The sequence below is a fragment of the Zonotrichia albicollis genome, chromosome Z, assembly GCF_047830755.1.
Source record: "Zonotrichia albicollis isolate bZonAlb1 chromosome Z, bZonAlb1.hap1, whole genome shotgun sequence".
NCBI classification, from domain to species: domain Eukaryota; kingdom Metazoa; phylum Chordata; class Aves; order Passeriformes; family Passerellidae; genus Zonotrichia; species Zonotrichia albicollis.
In genome coordinates this window covers 73,708,670-73,725,236 of record NC_133860.1, presented here as the reverse complement: position 1 = coordinate 73,725,236, position 16,567 = coordinate 73,708,670, and the positions used below count along the sequence as shown (strand labels likewise).

Below are 16,567 nucleotides of genomic sequence, written 5' to 3'. Positions count from 1 at the left end.
TCATGGGTCTCTACAACTCTCTGGAGGTTGTGGTGAGGTGGGCCTGGTCCGTTCCCTTGCCTCCAGTGACAGGACCAGAGGAAATAGCCTTAAACTGAGACAAAGGAGGTTTAGCTTAGATATTAGAAATTTCTTTCCTTGTTAGCAGGGTCAGGCATTGGGATAAGTTGCCTGGGGACGTGGTGCAGCTGTCATCTCTGGAGGTATTTAAGAGGGATCTGGATTAGGCACTGGATCATGTGGTTTAGTGGTTTAGAAATAGTGTGCTAGGTTGATGGTTATACTTAAAGATCTTAAAGGTCTCTTCCACCTTGATGGTTTTCTACCCCTGGTGATGGGGAGGGACAGCTTTCACTACCTGAGAGTCTTCCCATACAGCTAGGCCTTGAGCATTCCAGGGATGGGGCATCCACCACTTCTTTTCTCAACCTGTCCTAGTGCTTCACCATCCTCACATTAAAGAATTTCTTCCTAGTATCTAATCTAAATGTACCCTCTTTCCGTTTGAAATCATTGCTCTTCTTCTGTCACTAACTTAATAGTAGTTCTTCTCCATCATTCTTGTAGGCTCCCTTCAGGAACTAGAAGGCCACAATAAGGTAATCCCTAAGGCTTCTCTCTTCCAGGCTGAGATAGAGTGAAGAAGAGTGAGGCTCTACTCCGTGAAGACTTCTGCAATGCACACTGACAGAACAAGAGGCCATTGGCACCAAGTGAAGCACATGAAATTCCATCTAAACATAAGGAAATGCTTTTTCACTGTGAGGCTGGTCACACACTGGATCAGGTTGCCCAGGGAAATTTTGGAGTGTCCATTCTTAGAGATATTCAGAAACCAGATTGGTTGAAATCCTGGATTTAAACCTTGTGTGAGCAGAGGGGTTTGAACTAAATGAACTCAGCCTTTTTCATGCTGCTGTTTTGGGTGATAATATTGATCTATCTGCTGGCTATTTTTGAGGATATATAAAGCTATTAAAAATGTCTTTGCTATTTTTTAAATTTTTTTCTTTGAGAAAATTAATTTTCTCTTTTATAAAAATTGTTTTTTGTTGATGGAAAATAATTTTTAATTGAGTTTTTGCTGTTACATTTTTTTCTTGTAAATGCAGTGTTTACCTCAAGTGTCCTTTTTGACATTACAAGAACATTTCATTTGAGAAGTAAATTATATTTCATGGAGATGATGCTGGTCTTTTTTGTGGGAAGTGGCCATTTCATACATGAATGATAAGAATTTCACACTTTAAGTAGATTGCTTTATTTGCAACTATTTCTTATGCCTCTGGGTGACAGATTTTTAAATTTACAAGTAGTTAATTTCAAATGGACATTATTATTTTTCTTGTAATAAAGATTTGAGAATTGTTATTTTCTGTGCTAAGCAGAAACACTTTGTTATTTTAGAGTCATGCTGTCACAAAAATGTTTGATGGGAAGACTGAACAAATCCAATTTGAAAACAAATAGTAACTAAAGATAGCATGACAATAAATACATATTCACAGGGCAGTATAAAGGAAGAAGCAGAAGTTCATTACCATTTAAAGACCATTTTAAAACAAATGAAGGGAGCAGCCCTCAAGCCCAAGTAGGGTCAGTGGCTGGCAGGAAGCAGTACTCCACATCTTAGGTGTCATGAAAGCAGCAGTAGAAATACGTAGAACTACAGTCCATTTTCCATGTTTGACTAGTTTAATGGCTATTAACAAAAAAAAAAAAAAGGCTAAGAATGAATAGTGCATTGTTTCATTTAATCTCCCCTCACAGGTAGAGCCTCTTTTTTAATATGGAAAATTACTAAAAAAGAAATAGCATTAACAGTTAAAGTTACTCTGTGCTCCCTGTGTGCAAATATAACAGCATGTCACGGTGAAGAGGAGAGGGTGGTGCTGCAGCACACTCAGCAGGAGCTGTACCTCTCTGTGTGGTACCTGAATAAAGCAATGCTTTTCCTACTGGCATCAGCTGACAACTGGAAAGTGGCAAAGCCAGATCTGATTCCACTTCCAGTGCAAAAGTTAAGACATTAGAAATTGAAGTAAATCCCACCACCTGCTTTTCTTACAGTTTGTCTGGGACTGCATCCGAGGCAGCAGCTGTGTGTTCCATTCCAAACACAGGCTGTCCAGTGTGGTCACTGTCCCACTGGAGATCACTACCAACAGTGGTATTGTAGAACCAAGTTAGGATAACGGAGTAGCATTTATTCTTGCTCTGTCTTCTACTGAGGTTTTTGCCCTGTCTTTCCCTGCTTTTACACATATATGTGCATACATTATTTACAAAGGGTTTGATCTGGATTTGATCTGCATGTCAGTAAATCCTAAAGCATATAGAAGGAGTTAGCTGGTCTGAAATAGCTGAAACAGTTGCCATGTAAGCAAGATTGCAATGAGATAAGCATATTAATTTTGCATGACTGTGGGATATTTCATATTAAGAACAAAGAACCATGTAGTACTTCAAAGGGAATAAAACCATAAATTAATCAACTACAGCCAATTAAATATTCTTGAACAGATCAGTTGACCTCTTATTTGTTTTGATCCTGTCATCAAAGTTAAGCAGACAGTATGTTAGCTTTTTTACAGTGCTTGAATCATATGCTGTGGGAATTTGGAAATAAAAACTATTAATTTTCAACTCCTAAAGTTTCTCTTTCAAGGCAAAGTGAAACAAACAATTTTGTTTTTCTAAGCCTCACTCCAAAATGCTAAAGTGCATATTTCTGGCTGAATGCTTGAAGTCCCCATTTCTTTATGCTTGAATATTGAAGGAATATAAAACTATTGAGTAGGAAGAATGTTTTTTTAATAAGAAATCTGAGGTGGTTTGCAGTGAGCAGATGCCTTTCTAGTTGGGTTACAGTAAAAACAACTCTTCCATTTGTCAGATCACTCAGTAGCCTGACTATTAGTTTCTTCTTGGTATGTTGCTGCGTTATTTTGGAAATGAAGGGGTAGAATCACTCTCTTTTAATACTAATGTAATGGGTGTTGATGAGACAACTAAATGGACCAGAATTAAAAAAGGAAGCCAGAAGATGCTTCCAGCAGCCAGATAGAACTCCTTGTGCTAAGGTGGGTAGTGTCTTAGACACACAGATATCAATGGCAAAGCTTGCTTGTATGTTACTGCAGCTCAGATGTCATCCTTAGGGTAATACTTGCAGGAAGTTATCTGAAGTATTATTCAGTGTGCTAAAAAAGCACCCAAAAGCATAAGGAACTCTATCTTAATAAGCATGCTTTATCTTCACTCTGTGTATGCTGATGCACATCTTACAGATGTCAGTCTTTGTAGAAGTTAAACATGTTTGATGTTAAAATGCCTGGAGTTGTGATGAATTTTCCATTCATTTCACGGAAGTAGAAGAGTAGGTGATCCATATATTATTACCTACTTCCACATGACTTCTTCAAAATCATAGAATCACAGGGATTTTGAAAGGTCATCTAGTCTAAATCCCTTGCAATAAGCAGGGACATCTTCAACCAGAGCTATATTTGCTACCAGGTCAATATTTTCAACCAGGTCTGTATTTGCTGAGAGCCCAGTCCAACCTGACCTTGAATGTTGGCAGGAGTGTTTGACAGATGACAAATTGTCAACTTGTTCCAGTGTTTCACCACCCACATTGCAAAAAAATTATTCCCTATTCTAGTTTAACCATCTATTACATTTTGTTGCGGTGTGTTGCAATGTCCTGTTTTAAACTTCTGGGTCCCTTCCCAGGTGTGCCTATGCCTCTCTCCCTGCCCCCTCGCCCCCTTGCTGAGTGAGCCCTGTCAATCAGGTTTAACAATCCAGCAAGGCATCGTATGGTTGGTCGATTTCAAAGGATGCTCCTCAGGCCTGGGGGACATTGGCCCGTATAGGTGTCCCTAGTCCCTTGAGACCCTGCCCCTTTCACCTGGTTGGTAGCTCACCTGTCCCCTCCCCTTCCCCTGCCCTGAGCTTATAAGGTTAATCAGACCATGCGGCCTCCATTCTGTTGGCAGCAGTTGCCCCGGTTCAGACCTCTGTAACCATGGAATAAACATCTGGACATAAACCCTCCAGCGGAATCCTCTCCTTTTTCTCTTCACCATCGCCAGAAGCTCTCTCTCCTGAGGTAAACGGAGTCCCTGACAAGCCTGGACTTGCACCAGTGCCCCGCTGCAATCTCCAGCAGCCAAGGTATCTCTGGGGTAAAACACCACAGAAGCCGCCTTTGGCTCAGCAGCGAGGGTCACACTGACCCAGGCACAATCTAACTGGTTATATTGGGACTCATATTCCAATGACGTTTTGTTCTATATCTATAGTTCCTACTAAAAATCTGTACCCATCTTTCTTGTAAGCCCCCTCTGAAGTATTGAAAAGCTGCAGTAAGGTCTCCTTGGACCTTCTCTTCTTCGGATTGAACACCCCTGACTCTCTCAGCCTTTCCTTGTAAGAAAGTTTTCCCCTCCTTCTAGTTATTTTCGTGGCCATCCTGTAGACCCTCTCCAACGGGTCCTTTCCTGTCCTGAGGATCCTAGAACTGGTCACACTATTTGAGCTGAAATCTCATGAGAGCAGAGTAGAGGGGCAGAATCTCCTGCCTTGACCGGGTGGTCACTCTGCTTTTGGTTTGGACATGTTGTTGTCTTTCTGGGCTGCAGAAATTGTGCAAACTGTGCATCTCTCTTCAGGCTCCGTGGGATTGAATAATAGAATCATAGAAGTGTAGAAAATCCCAGATCAGTACATAAGCATGAGAATCATCAAAATCCAGCTCCAGGCTTTGCACAGGACTGCTCCAAAAATTGTAACCTGTATCTGAGAGCACTGTCCTGTGACCGTGTTCACAGGGTCTTAGGATGAGGGAAGAGACGAGGATTTGACTCCATGTTTCAGAAGGCTTGACTTTTTTTTTATGATATATATTATATTAAAACTATACTAAAGTAATAGAAGAAAGGATTTCATTAGAAGGCTAGCTAAGAATAGAAAGAATGATAACAAAGGCTTGTGGCTCAGACTCTGTCTGAGCCAGCTCACTGTGATTGGCCATTAATTAGAAACAACTGCATGAGACCAATCACAGATGCACCTGTTGCATTCCACAGCAGCAGATAACCACTGTTTACATTTTGTTCCTGAGGTGTCTCAGCTTCTCAAGAGGAAAAATCCTAAGGAAAGGATTTTTCATGCTAAAAGATGTCTGTGACACTGTCCAAACATTTCTTGAGCTGTGTCAGGCTTGGTGGTGTGACCATATCTCTGGGGAGCCTGTTCAGTTCCTAACCACCCTCTGGTTGAAAAACCTTTTCCTGATAGTGAACCTAAACCTCCCCTGGAGGAGTTTCATGCCATTCTCTCGAGTCGTGTCACTGGTCACCTCAGAGAAGAGATCAGTGCCTTCCCCTGCTTCCCCTCACAGGGAAACTGCAGAACTGGAATGAGTCTCAGTTCCCTCAGTCTCCTCTTCTCCAGCCTGAACAGACCAAGTGACCTCAGCTGCACCTCCTATGGCTTCCTCTCAAGGCCCTTGACCATCTTCATACCTCTCCTTTGAATGCTTTCCAATAGCTTTAGATCCTTCTTATATTGTGGTGCCTAAAAGTGCGCACAGGCCTCAAGGTGAGGTTGCCCCAGTGCAGAGCAGGGTGGGACAGTCCTGCCCTTTATATGCAACCAATATGGAAGAACACGTATTCTCAAGGTCTGGGTATATATGTTCAGGAGAAGTTCAGCTACATCTGGCCAGGAGTAAATACATTTGTTCTTATCTCAAACCAGTCCTCTGTTGTAACAGTTCTGTTCCTAATGAAGCCTCTGCTGGCCTCATTAGGAGCAGAACTGGGCTTAGTCTTTGGGACTGTTCAGGGCTGTAGGTGGATTGTTTCTGTATGTCTGAAATACAGAATTTTTCTGAAGTAAAATTTTGCAAACGGCATCTTTTGGTCTTGGAAAATTTGCTGACTTCTGTCTTCCTGTTCTGTCTGTGTAGCTTGTGCACTGATAGTACTTGAGTGGTGATTAAAAGCAGTGCTTTTATTTTTACTTGCCTTAGAGGTATCATACTATTAGGAATTTCTGTTGTGAACTTTTAAACTCAGGACTATTCCTGAATAAATGTGATAAGGGATTAGGTAATCTTAGTTGCAGAATACATTCCTTCACTGAAATAAATCACATAATTTTTCAGCTTCGCTGTTACTTCTTTTTTTTTCCCAGTAAATTGTTATTTAAAATTCATCTTAACTCTTTAAGATCCCCTACCACTCCTATTGAGCCTTCCCTTTATATTTTTATGTTTAAGATCTGACTTGATACGTAATTCCAATGACAAGTTGGAGAAAAAATGTTACCTTGTATAATCAGAAAAAATACTTCAGGAAATCTAGGGGGTAACAGAAATGGTTGCAAATGAAATTTAGAGTACATTATGTTATCACGAACCCTTATATGACTTTAAAATACCGACGTAGTCTAACCATGTATCGTGTTTCCATTTTATTTGAATGCATGAAGTTAAAGTAGTATGCTTGCAAAGGAAATTAGTCTCCATTTCAGCTTCATTGGCACTCATTATATTTCTAAAATCACTGCTTAAAAATGTATTGATTATATCCATGTAATTTCCCCTTTAGAGATGATGGAGATAATAGAAATATGAGTTGGAAGCTGGGGTCTTCTAAGAGTGCATGTATGTGCAGTGTTAAATTTAAACAATTACTCATACCTGAAAGATCATGGTAGTTCCCTTCCAACTAAACTATTCTTTTCTATTCTAATAAAACTGTATGCTTCCTGTGTATTTGATGTTTTCATGTGTTTGATGACTTTGGCATTTATCAACTGCAAAGGCACCGTCTGTATTTAGTGAATAAAATATTGCATGCTGTCTACAAAGCTTCAAATGTGCCCTCTTTCAGGGCCCACTCCAGTGTATTTGCGTTATGTTTATATTTAGCTGGATTACTCTTGCACCACAAAGCTCTGTTAATGGACAAGGACACCAGCTATGGGACAAGCCGGACAAATGTAGAGTGACCCTGTCTCAAAGAACATGTAATCTTTAATAGGTGATGACACACAGCCAGGTACCAGGGAGCATAAGAAATGATGGGATAGCTAGGGAGGTGGTAGCGTAGCCCAGAGCAGCTAAGCTTTCTTGCCTTCATTCAGCAGTCCAGTTCTCACATCCCCTAGCTGTGGCAGTGCTCATGGCCTTACTCTACTGCTTTCTGCACATTGTGTATTAAATAGAGGTGGAAGGCCAAATTAATTTTTTGTTAGAACTTGCGTGTTACAGTAGAATATGAGGATGGAAGAACTGAATTCAGTTTTAGGCGTTTCCTAGTGATGACATCCCTTCTTCAACAGTAGATTTTAATTGTGTGCTGGGCTTTTCATTGCATGCTGAATAGATGTAACATAATGTAATGTTACACTGTTTTGTTTGTTTGAAAGTGAAAAAATTTGGGGTTATGATCTTGGTATTTCTTAATGGTAGGGAACAAAAGTCAGATGCTTACCATATTTTAAACATTAGTTGAAACACATACTGCGTGCTTAAATTAAAGATGTAGTGTCTTTCATTTCAGCCCACAGATTTTGTTCTTCTCGAGCTACTATAGCTCCTGATGCTTAGGAAACGACCATATGTTATTTTGTTATTTTAGACCTATAATTGAAAAATGTAACCTTATCCCCTAATTAAAAAGTAACTGTCGTGGCATTCTGGCATTTAAAGCCTAAATCTTTAATATTAACTGTGCTAAAGGAAACTTAGAAGTATTTTACATCTGATACACTTTATATTTGATTGAAAGTTTAAGTAAATCCCCAAATATTTTGGTAAAGTAGTTCTGACTTGTGGAAAATAAAATCCCATATGGCATTTAGCAGGATTTCTTTGACTTAAAACTGAAATAAAGATTTCATTGACAGCAGATCTTTTATTGTTATTTGTTCTTGGTTTTAATGTATCCATAAATAATTTAAATTATGCATTTTCAATTACCTGTTTTATTTTGGCTCAGTAAAGGACATTTTGCCTGTGCTCCCTCTTGGATTTAGCCTTTCACAGGCTGCACTGAGACTGTTTTTGTCTGAAAGGATCAGTTTGCTCTCAAAGCTACTGAATTCACTGTAGGCTTGTGGGAAAGGCGTCTCTGTGAATCAGTTGTGCTGTTTTGTTCCACAGTTTTGCATTGAGCAGTTATAACAAGAGCCTGAACCTGATATTTGCACATATCCTGCCTCCTGTGTCAGTCTCCTCCTTCACTCAGTTAATTGCCTGACAGCAGATGCTCACCTGTAGGGCCTTGTTCTTGCCTACCAGCACTAGTGGGGGTTATGTGATGGGGCTGATCTGACTCAAAGCATTCCTGCCATTCCTGCATTGAGTCTGCTTCATCCTCAAAAGGCACACCAGGCCCTAGGGATTGCTGTGACTGTTTGTTTGCGACTCCATGGAGAGAAAAATCCAAGGCTTGACCTACCTTAGAAACTAAATCTGTGAACAACTGTAAACATTACTTCTTGGCAATATGTACCATCAACCCAGAGTGGGTTTTTAGTGTTTGTAGGAGTTGAGGGATTCGTTCACTGCATCTAATACTTCATTGCTACTACTAATATTAGTATTATTCTAGAAATTGCTCTTTTTGTCCCTTTTTTCCTAATTCATCTGATTGTACTGAATGTTAGCAACAGGATTTGTGCTCAGGTGTCTAGTTTTAGCTGGGAAGAAAAACAGCAGAGGAAATCTGTTCTATAAAAACAGTGTTTGAAAAGGAGAAGGATGAGTTTGGTTCCAAATACTAGTACTATCTGTTGCAATGCAACATATGCAATGTGTTATTGTACTGATAATCCTAGTATTTCCCCATTTCTTTCTAGTAGTTTTTAGCTTGATTTCTCCTGGTGAACTGGATCACAAAATTTTAACAAGGTGCTTTTTTCCCTGAGTACATATGGGTGATGTTTATGTGGCTTTCTTCTTTTAATTGTGAATTTTGAGAGCCAAGTGAATTTCATTAACCTGTATAAAATATACATGTGTGTATATGCCACTCTGCAAGTCAAATTGCCAAAAAAGGAAATGCCCTTTTTGGGGTTAAAATTTTGTGGAATATTAAATTACTAGCTTCCAAAATACAGCTAGGAACATTTATAGGTTAAATGTCAGACATTTCTGCTGACAAGCTAGAGACAGTCATCTGTACTGCTTTGATGTTGGTACTGGAAGCACATTATTTATTCATCTCATGTCAGCCACTGCTAGCAGCTGTAATTTTGGTTGCAATTATTTCTACCTTGAATGTGACCAGTTGTGCTTATGATCCGTCTGTGTATCTTACTCAGATTCTTTCTCCTTCTTGTGTTGTGCTGGATTCAGCCCTCACAAAGCTCTCACAATAGTCACAGTTCTGAGTACCATCCTTACCATATGGTTTAGATTAGGCATGGTGGAGTTGTACTGTGTTAAATTGTGTCCAAAAAGTACACCTTTTGCGCAAAACTCCAAGTATAGTCATGAGAAATCTTAGTTAGTAATAATAATTGAATTGAGATGCTGTTCAATTTTACTTTGTTAAGAAAAAAATGAAAATCTTGTAGCAAAGTGAATTAATTAATCTCTTGCCCTTTCTTTTCATATAACTGAATACTATTTTCAGAAAGCTTTCCATAGAGAAAATGTCTTTGTTTTGGTTATTAATTTCCTCTTCAGCCTTTGCATGCTTCATAGTCTTTAAGTTTTGAAGACAGAAGATAACATTTTGGGGAAGTATTGATGCAGGACTGTGGACTGACTTCATAGGTTCTGTACATCACTAGGTGGAATGAAGTCCTTTTGTCAGCTGTGCATGGATACAGCTAATTTCTTTGCTTCAATGGCTTCTTCTAATTTGGAATGAAAAAATAAGTTTGAAAGGTTGAGACCTATCTGCTCTAAATCTCGAGATATCTGGTAACCAGGAATAATAGTTATATTACTAAAGCTGTGGTGTTTTTTTTTTTTAACTGGAGTTTTTAATTAATCATTTTTAAAGTGACTACTTAATTTTACTTTTAAAAAACTATTTCAAAATTTTATTTAAAAAATTGTAATTTCATTTTAACTGAATGACTTCAGTCTTAGTAGAAAATAAAAACTCTGCATCACTTCTTGGTTCTTCCTTACATGACATGTTTAAAGTAGCTTTATTTATCTCTTCTGTTGACTTTTAAATATAGTGGGTGGGCAGATTTTAATCCGTTTAATTCCAGTGAAAAACAGAAACTCATTGGAGCTTTGGTTTGATTTCAGACTATTTCTATGTTATATGGCCCATATATGTTTTCAACCCTCAAACTTATGTTTTAATGCTCATTCCTTCTTCATACATTTATCAACTTATGTAGTAACTCAGTCCTTTCACTTGTGTAGGACAGTACATACAGAATCATGCGAATATTCTGAGTTGGAAGGGGACCAAAAAAGGATCATAGAAGCCAGCTTTCTACACAGAAAGCCCCAAGAGTCACACTGTGTATCTGAGCACATCGTCCAAATAAACCTTGAACTCTTGTCAGGCTTGGTGCTGTGACCACTTCCCTGGGAAGCCTGTTCCAGTCCCCAGCCACCCTCTGGTAGCTGGCATATAGAGCTAACATTTGTCAAATACATTTGGCATAGACAGTCAGCCTTTGTCTTGCTTCAAAAACTAATAATAATCTGGTTTGAGCTGGTGTCAATAGTCACAGTGATAAAGACCCTGCTCCAGCATGGACTTTCTGTGTGATCATAGGCTCCTTTGGGCTTCCAACTGCTCTGACAGCTCCTCTGTGGGCTGCAGGCACACAGCTGCCCTGCCATGGCCTTCATCTCAGGCTACAGGGGAATTCCAGCTCTGGCACCTGCACCACCTTGTCCCACTCCTTCATTGACCTTGGTGTCTGCAGGTTGCTCTCATATTCTTCCTCCCCTCACCTGGCTGCTGTTGCACAGTGACTTTTTCCCTCTCCTAAAACCACCAGCAAATGGCCCCGAACAGGGGGCGAGAGAGGGTTTTAAGGGAAAAGGGGGGAAAAGGCAGGGAAACCCGGCTAACTAATAGTAATACATATTTGGAGGTGCTAAACATAATTGATATACTAAAGTAACCAACTGTTATGAAGCATAGGTGGGGCTCCGGGGCTACAGCCAACTATAACTCTCAGAGAAAAGAAAATTCTCGAAACCTGGGAGGAGAAGGGGGTGATTGACTGGGCCCAGGGAGGAGACAACTTTCACTTATAAGGGAGAATATGGGAGGGGCAGTTTCATTTCGGCAACTAAGAACAGCGAGGTTTCCATAGCAACCTATCTGACAGGGTAGCAGTGGCGGGAAAAACTGGGGGAACAAAACTATTTTACACATAATAGGGGAGAACAATACATAAATTGGGGGAATAACACAAGAAACTTAACAACACACTACAACATGCTGTGAAGAAAATTGACTCCACCCCAGCCAAAACTGGAACATTCACTTAATGAGAAAATGATGCTGATAGAGCTTCAGTGAGAAACAAAAATTTGCTTTTCTGTCTGTTTTAGGTTATTACTGGAGTTTTGCCTACTGGTTCTCTTTCTAATAGCTTCTCAAGAACAGGTGTATTAAGGTCAGCTTTGTGCTTGGATAGTGTGTTATTAGGGAGATAAATTACTTAGGTTTTGTCTGACACTTACAGAAAAGCTTTTTTTTCCAGACCCCATATCCATATTTTTAAATGCATGTGGAAGTTTCACACAGTGATTTTATTTAGGCCTACACAGCTGATTTCATTATTCATAAACATATTTCTTGGTAGTTGTCATAGGAATAAATTGGGTTTGTGTCTTTTTTTTTTTTTTCCTTAGGGTGTTTCCTTTGCTATGTACAAGTACTGGGGGGATTTAATTTTCTCCTATAATAATACTTAATCCTTCTGTGACGACTCACATTATTGAAAAATGCATTGTGCTTTTGTTTTATAGCTTCTTTAAAATACCTTCCTTTTCTACTTTTACTTCTGTGGCACTTGTCTGTAGTGATAATACACATCTTCATTGTTGTTAGGATTGACAACGAGGGGTTTATTGTCTTTGCTTTTCTGACTGTTGAAGCTTCAATTTATTCAGATCTAATATTGACTTTTCCAGACAAATTTCTTGCTTTGCAAGAGAATTTGCTCTTCTTTTCCTCTTGCTGTAAGAAAATGGTTAATGCCCCTGATAATTAGTGCACGTGATATAATTCTGGTATTGAATTTGTTGATGTGCACTCAGAGCCCGAGGGGTGCTAAACTATTAATCTGTAAAGCACTGGCTGCATTGTGTGTTAGTCTGCTTGTAAGCAGAGTTAAGGTGTGATAGGACTTTGCTGTCTGTGCACAGCAGGAATCTCAGGTTTTTTCTGCCATCTTGGGAAGAGGAAAACTACAGTAACAGGAGTTGCTGAGAGTAAATGTCTTATTCTCATGAGAAGGCACATCATTAACACAGCTATGGTAGCAAGGCCATGAGGGTGTTCAACAGCTTAGGTCTTTATACCTGTATGGAACTTCTGGAGGGACTGAGTGAGGCTGAACCAAGTTTTTTTACTTCTACTTCAAGTAGCACTTAGCTGTTCTCCCAGAAAATTTGAATGTCTGCTTTGCTGTATGCAGAATAGAGGTGGCAAATTGTATTTATCTTCTAAGATTAAATTTGCATTTTGTTAGTACTTTACTATTCAAGTTAAAAGTTTCAGTATTGTAGCAACTATATGAAAACTCTTTTTTGTGATTTTGACTCTCTAAAGACAACACATTTCTCTTTTCTTAATTAGGTCTTTACTAATGTGCTGACTCACCCAAAATGTCCATAAGAGAATAATGGAAGCTCCTGAATACCTTGATTTGGATGAAATAGATTTTAGTGATGATATATCGGTAAGTACACATCTTATTTTATTTGTTCAAGTTGAGACAACCTTAGATATCTCAATCCTGATATAAAAACCAATACTCTTGTCATAAGCCGCACTTCTTTTTACTTCATTTAAGGGAATGTTTAGACAGGTTGAATCTAGGATAAAAATCAGATGTTTTGTAGAGGAAATCTCTCTAAAAAACTTGGAATGAAAACTTGATTCCTCTCCTTCAGGCAGTAAAAATTAATAGTAGACAAAATTAATAAATTAGTTTCATTTCTGGGTTGCTTCTCTCCTGTTTTGTCCTGAATAAGCTATATGTGCTGTAGTGCTATCTTTAGACACCAACATTTTAAGTTTACTTTTTTTAATTAAATGTATTTCAGTTGTAGAAAACCTGTTTCTCTCACCTTTGCCTTTTTCACGTGGAGCCATTTCCCAGGACAGCTTGATTTTATCAATAGGTGTGATGTGGTAGTGTACAGAAAGAGATAGAAAGACTTCTAGGGATTCATAGGCAGCAGTGATCCTTAGTGTCACAAATAAATCAGCCTAATTACAAACAAAAATACTTTCTACATTTTTAGTGTTTTTATAGGAGGCACTTGTACTGTATATTTCTCTATTACTCATAACACTACTCCTATTGCCAGTGTTTCTGCTTTTTGTGCAATGGAGTTGTTCATATGTTCAAAGTTTGATAAAAAATAGACTTGAATACATAAATTAAATCTCCTGTAAGAGATTTTATTAATTCAATTTTCAGATTAAGGTATGCCACCCTCTCCTCCCATGTTTCATAGTTTTATAGAATTTTTTACAAAGGTCCTGGTTTTCCCGTTAGCATTTGGGACTCCTGATTCATTTTAAAACATTCCAGATGCTTTATTCACTGACAAATTCCTTTTGAAGAGAATTTTTTTCTACCTATTGTACTGTTGAATTTTTATTGGAGCAGAATATGGCAAATGCCCAAAATATTACAAGACAATAAGCCAGTCTTGAGTGAATACCTTATTATGGGCAACTTTCTTTATATTGCTGTTATATGCCAGATTATGTCCTGGTATCTGTTTCTATACTCAGTTTTGTAAAACTGTAAAACATAATAGATGTAACCTTTCCATGTCCCTCCCATTGTGGCTGTTGCTGCATACTGGTGGGTTAGGTTACTCACTGCTGAGCAGCTCAGGCTGCCTGCTTTCATAGGCTGTTCTTTCAGGGGACGCTGAACATTAAATAAAAAATCGTCACAAGTGATTGAGGTAGCAGTTTTACTTCCTGCTTTAACAAGTAAGAGGAAAAAGGATTTGTTGCCAGAACCCAGATCAACAAGACAATTCATGGTTATTCTAGTGCTCTGCTCATATCTCATCATACACAGTTTAGAAATACCTGACCTTCACCTTTTATCATTAGCCTGCTCTGGTAAGAGCAGCTGCATAGCATCTGTATTAGCAAATTATATTATTCATATTAGCCCTGTGGTTCTAATCCAGTGCAGAAAAGTGACTTATAATAATGGCAGCAAGAAGGCTGTTAAAATGATGCACTTACAAATGTACCTCATTTAGAAAGCCACTGTTTGTAGTCCAGACCCTTGTCATCCATTTCAGCAAAATTGACCAAAATGTAATAATCAAAAAAAAAAAAAAATAGACAGAAAGACAGGAATTTGATTTAAAAGGCAAATATATGGGTAAGTAAGGGAAAGGGGGTGGGAGAAGTGTGTTTGGGTTCTTACTTTATTTTAGTTTGTTTTGTTTGGTTTTGGTTGGTTGGTTTTTTGTTTGTTTTTTTTGGGTTTTTTGTTGGTTTGTAGGTTTGTTTTTATGTTACATTTGTACATGAGAAAAGGAAGCTACATTTCTCCAATTGAAATCCTAGAATGGTTTTTGTTGGAAGAGGGATTGGAAGGTCATTGAGTTCCAATCTCCCTGTCATGGGTAGGGTTACCTTTCACTGGATCAGGTTGTTCCAAGGCTCGTTGTGATGGGTTGGCATTGATTGGTCATTGGCACCTGATGGTCACCAAGCCACTCTGTCAATCCTACTCCTTCAGGAAACTTGTGGTTTAGGGAGAGGGACACCACTCACCAATTAGTGTAATTGGAAAAAAAGACTCTTCTTGGTGATACTGATTTATTGCCAATCAAAAAGCACAGGATGATGAGAAACAAGGACAAATCTAAAATCACCTTTTCACCCATTAGTGTAATTGGAAAAAAAGACTCTTCTTGGTGATACTGATTTATTGCCAATCAAAAAGCACAGGATGATGAGAAACAAGGACAAATCTAAAAGCACCTTTTCCCCTCTCCTCCCTCTCCGCAGTCTCAACTTCACTCCTGAGTGCTTTGCTTTGCCACCTGGATAAGCACAGGGGGATGGAGGGCAATGGGGTTTGCATTCAGGTACTAGTTGGAAGGCAAACTAGCGGGAGATCCCGAGTCAGAAGTACAATTTAATAGGAAAATTAAAGTAAATGCAATATTACAAAAACAGTGACGCTACAGAGTCTGAATGGGACCTGACGCCCTGGGCATCAGGGTGTTGGTAGCATCTGATTAAATGGTGGCTGCAGTCCTCTTGAAGTGATAGATGTAATTCTGTGAAGCAGTGATCCTGTAGAAGGGCTTGATCTTCCTGCAAAAATCCAGTGGTGGTTGTGGAGGTCTTGTCCTCTGGGAATTCAGTGGATAAAGCTGCCTGTTATGTTCCAAACTTCTGATCATATCCAGGTAGGAATCCTTGGATCCTCCTGCTGGGCGGAGCATCTCACAATGGAGGAAGTAATTTTATCAGTCTTGCAGTGAGACTCAATGGCCCATTGGCAGAAGATATCCCCGGGAGTTATCAGGGATGAGTCATGAAGTAGATAAGGAGCCCTGCCCTACCTGGTTTTAACAGCTTATGAAGATGGTGATAGAATACATACTTTTGGGTGCATCTTTCATTGTAACCTAAGACAGGTTATCACAGAATGTCTCTGCTGTTCCCTCCTCATCCTCTTCATGCTTGCACCAGCGTGGGGTCCCACCCACGGAAGGCAGTCCTCTGTGAACTTCTCCAGTGTGAATTCTTCCCAAGGACCAGCATTCTTCATGGACTGCACCAGCATGCATGCTTTCCATGAGACAGAGTCCTTCAGGAGCAGACTGCTCCAGCATGGGTCTCACAAAGGGTCACAGTTCCTTCTAGAAAACCTGCACCAATGTGGTTTCCTCTCTACAAGTATTAGTTCCTGCCAGGACCCTGTTCCAGCACTGTCTTTCTGCAAGCTGCAGGTTTCTTCAGGGCACTCCATACACTCCAGTGTGAGGTCCTCTGTGGGCTGAAGGCTGGATGTCTGTGATACGTGCTCCACTATGGTATTCTCCTGTGACTGCAGGGGAATGTCTGCCACAGCATCTGGAGCTCTGCCTTCCCCTATTTCTTCACTGACCTTGGTATCTCACATTTTATTGTTCCTCTCTCCCAGCTGCTTTTATGCAGTAGTTTTTACCCTTTCTTAAGTCTGTTATCCCAGAGGTGCTATCAACATTTCTGATGGGCTCAGCCTTTGCCAGCAGCCACTCCTGCATGGAGGCAGCCTGCGGTCTTAGTTTGCCGCATAAACCAAATACAATCATGTGTTGTGGGCATTCTCAACTTCTCTGGGCAGCCTG

General features: G+C 39.5%; 1 protein-coding gene across 5 annotated transcripts in view; it reads left to right on the top strand.

Annotated features, from left to right (window-relative positions):
* The window catches only part of SNCAIP (synuclein alpha interacting protein), an 88,309-nt gene that overhangs the window by 23,203 nt on the left and 48,539 nt on the right, over window positions 1–16,567 (top strand). For all 5 annotated transcript variants that reach the window (XM_005488429.4, XM_005488427.4, XM_005488428.4 and 2 more), the window contains one exon: window positions 12,816–12,918. In XM_005488429.4, coding sequence (XP_005488486.1) covers window positions 12,862–12,918 — 57 coding nt within the window. In that variant the 5' untranslated portion in view covers window positions 12,816–12,861. The remainder of the gene's footprint in view (window positions 1–12,815; window positions 12,919–16,567) is intronic.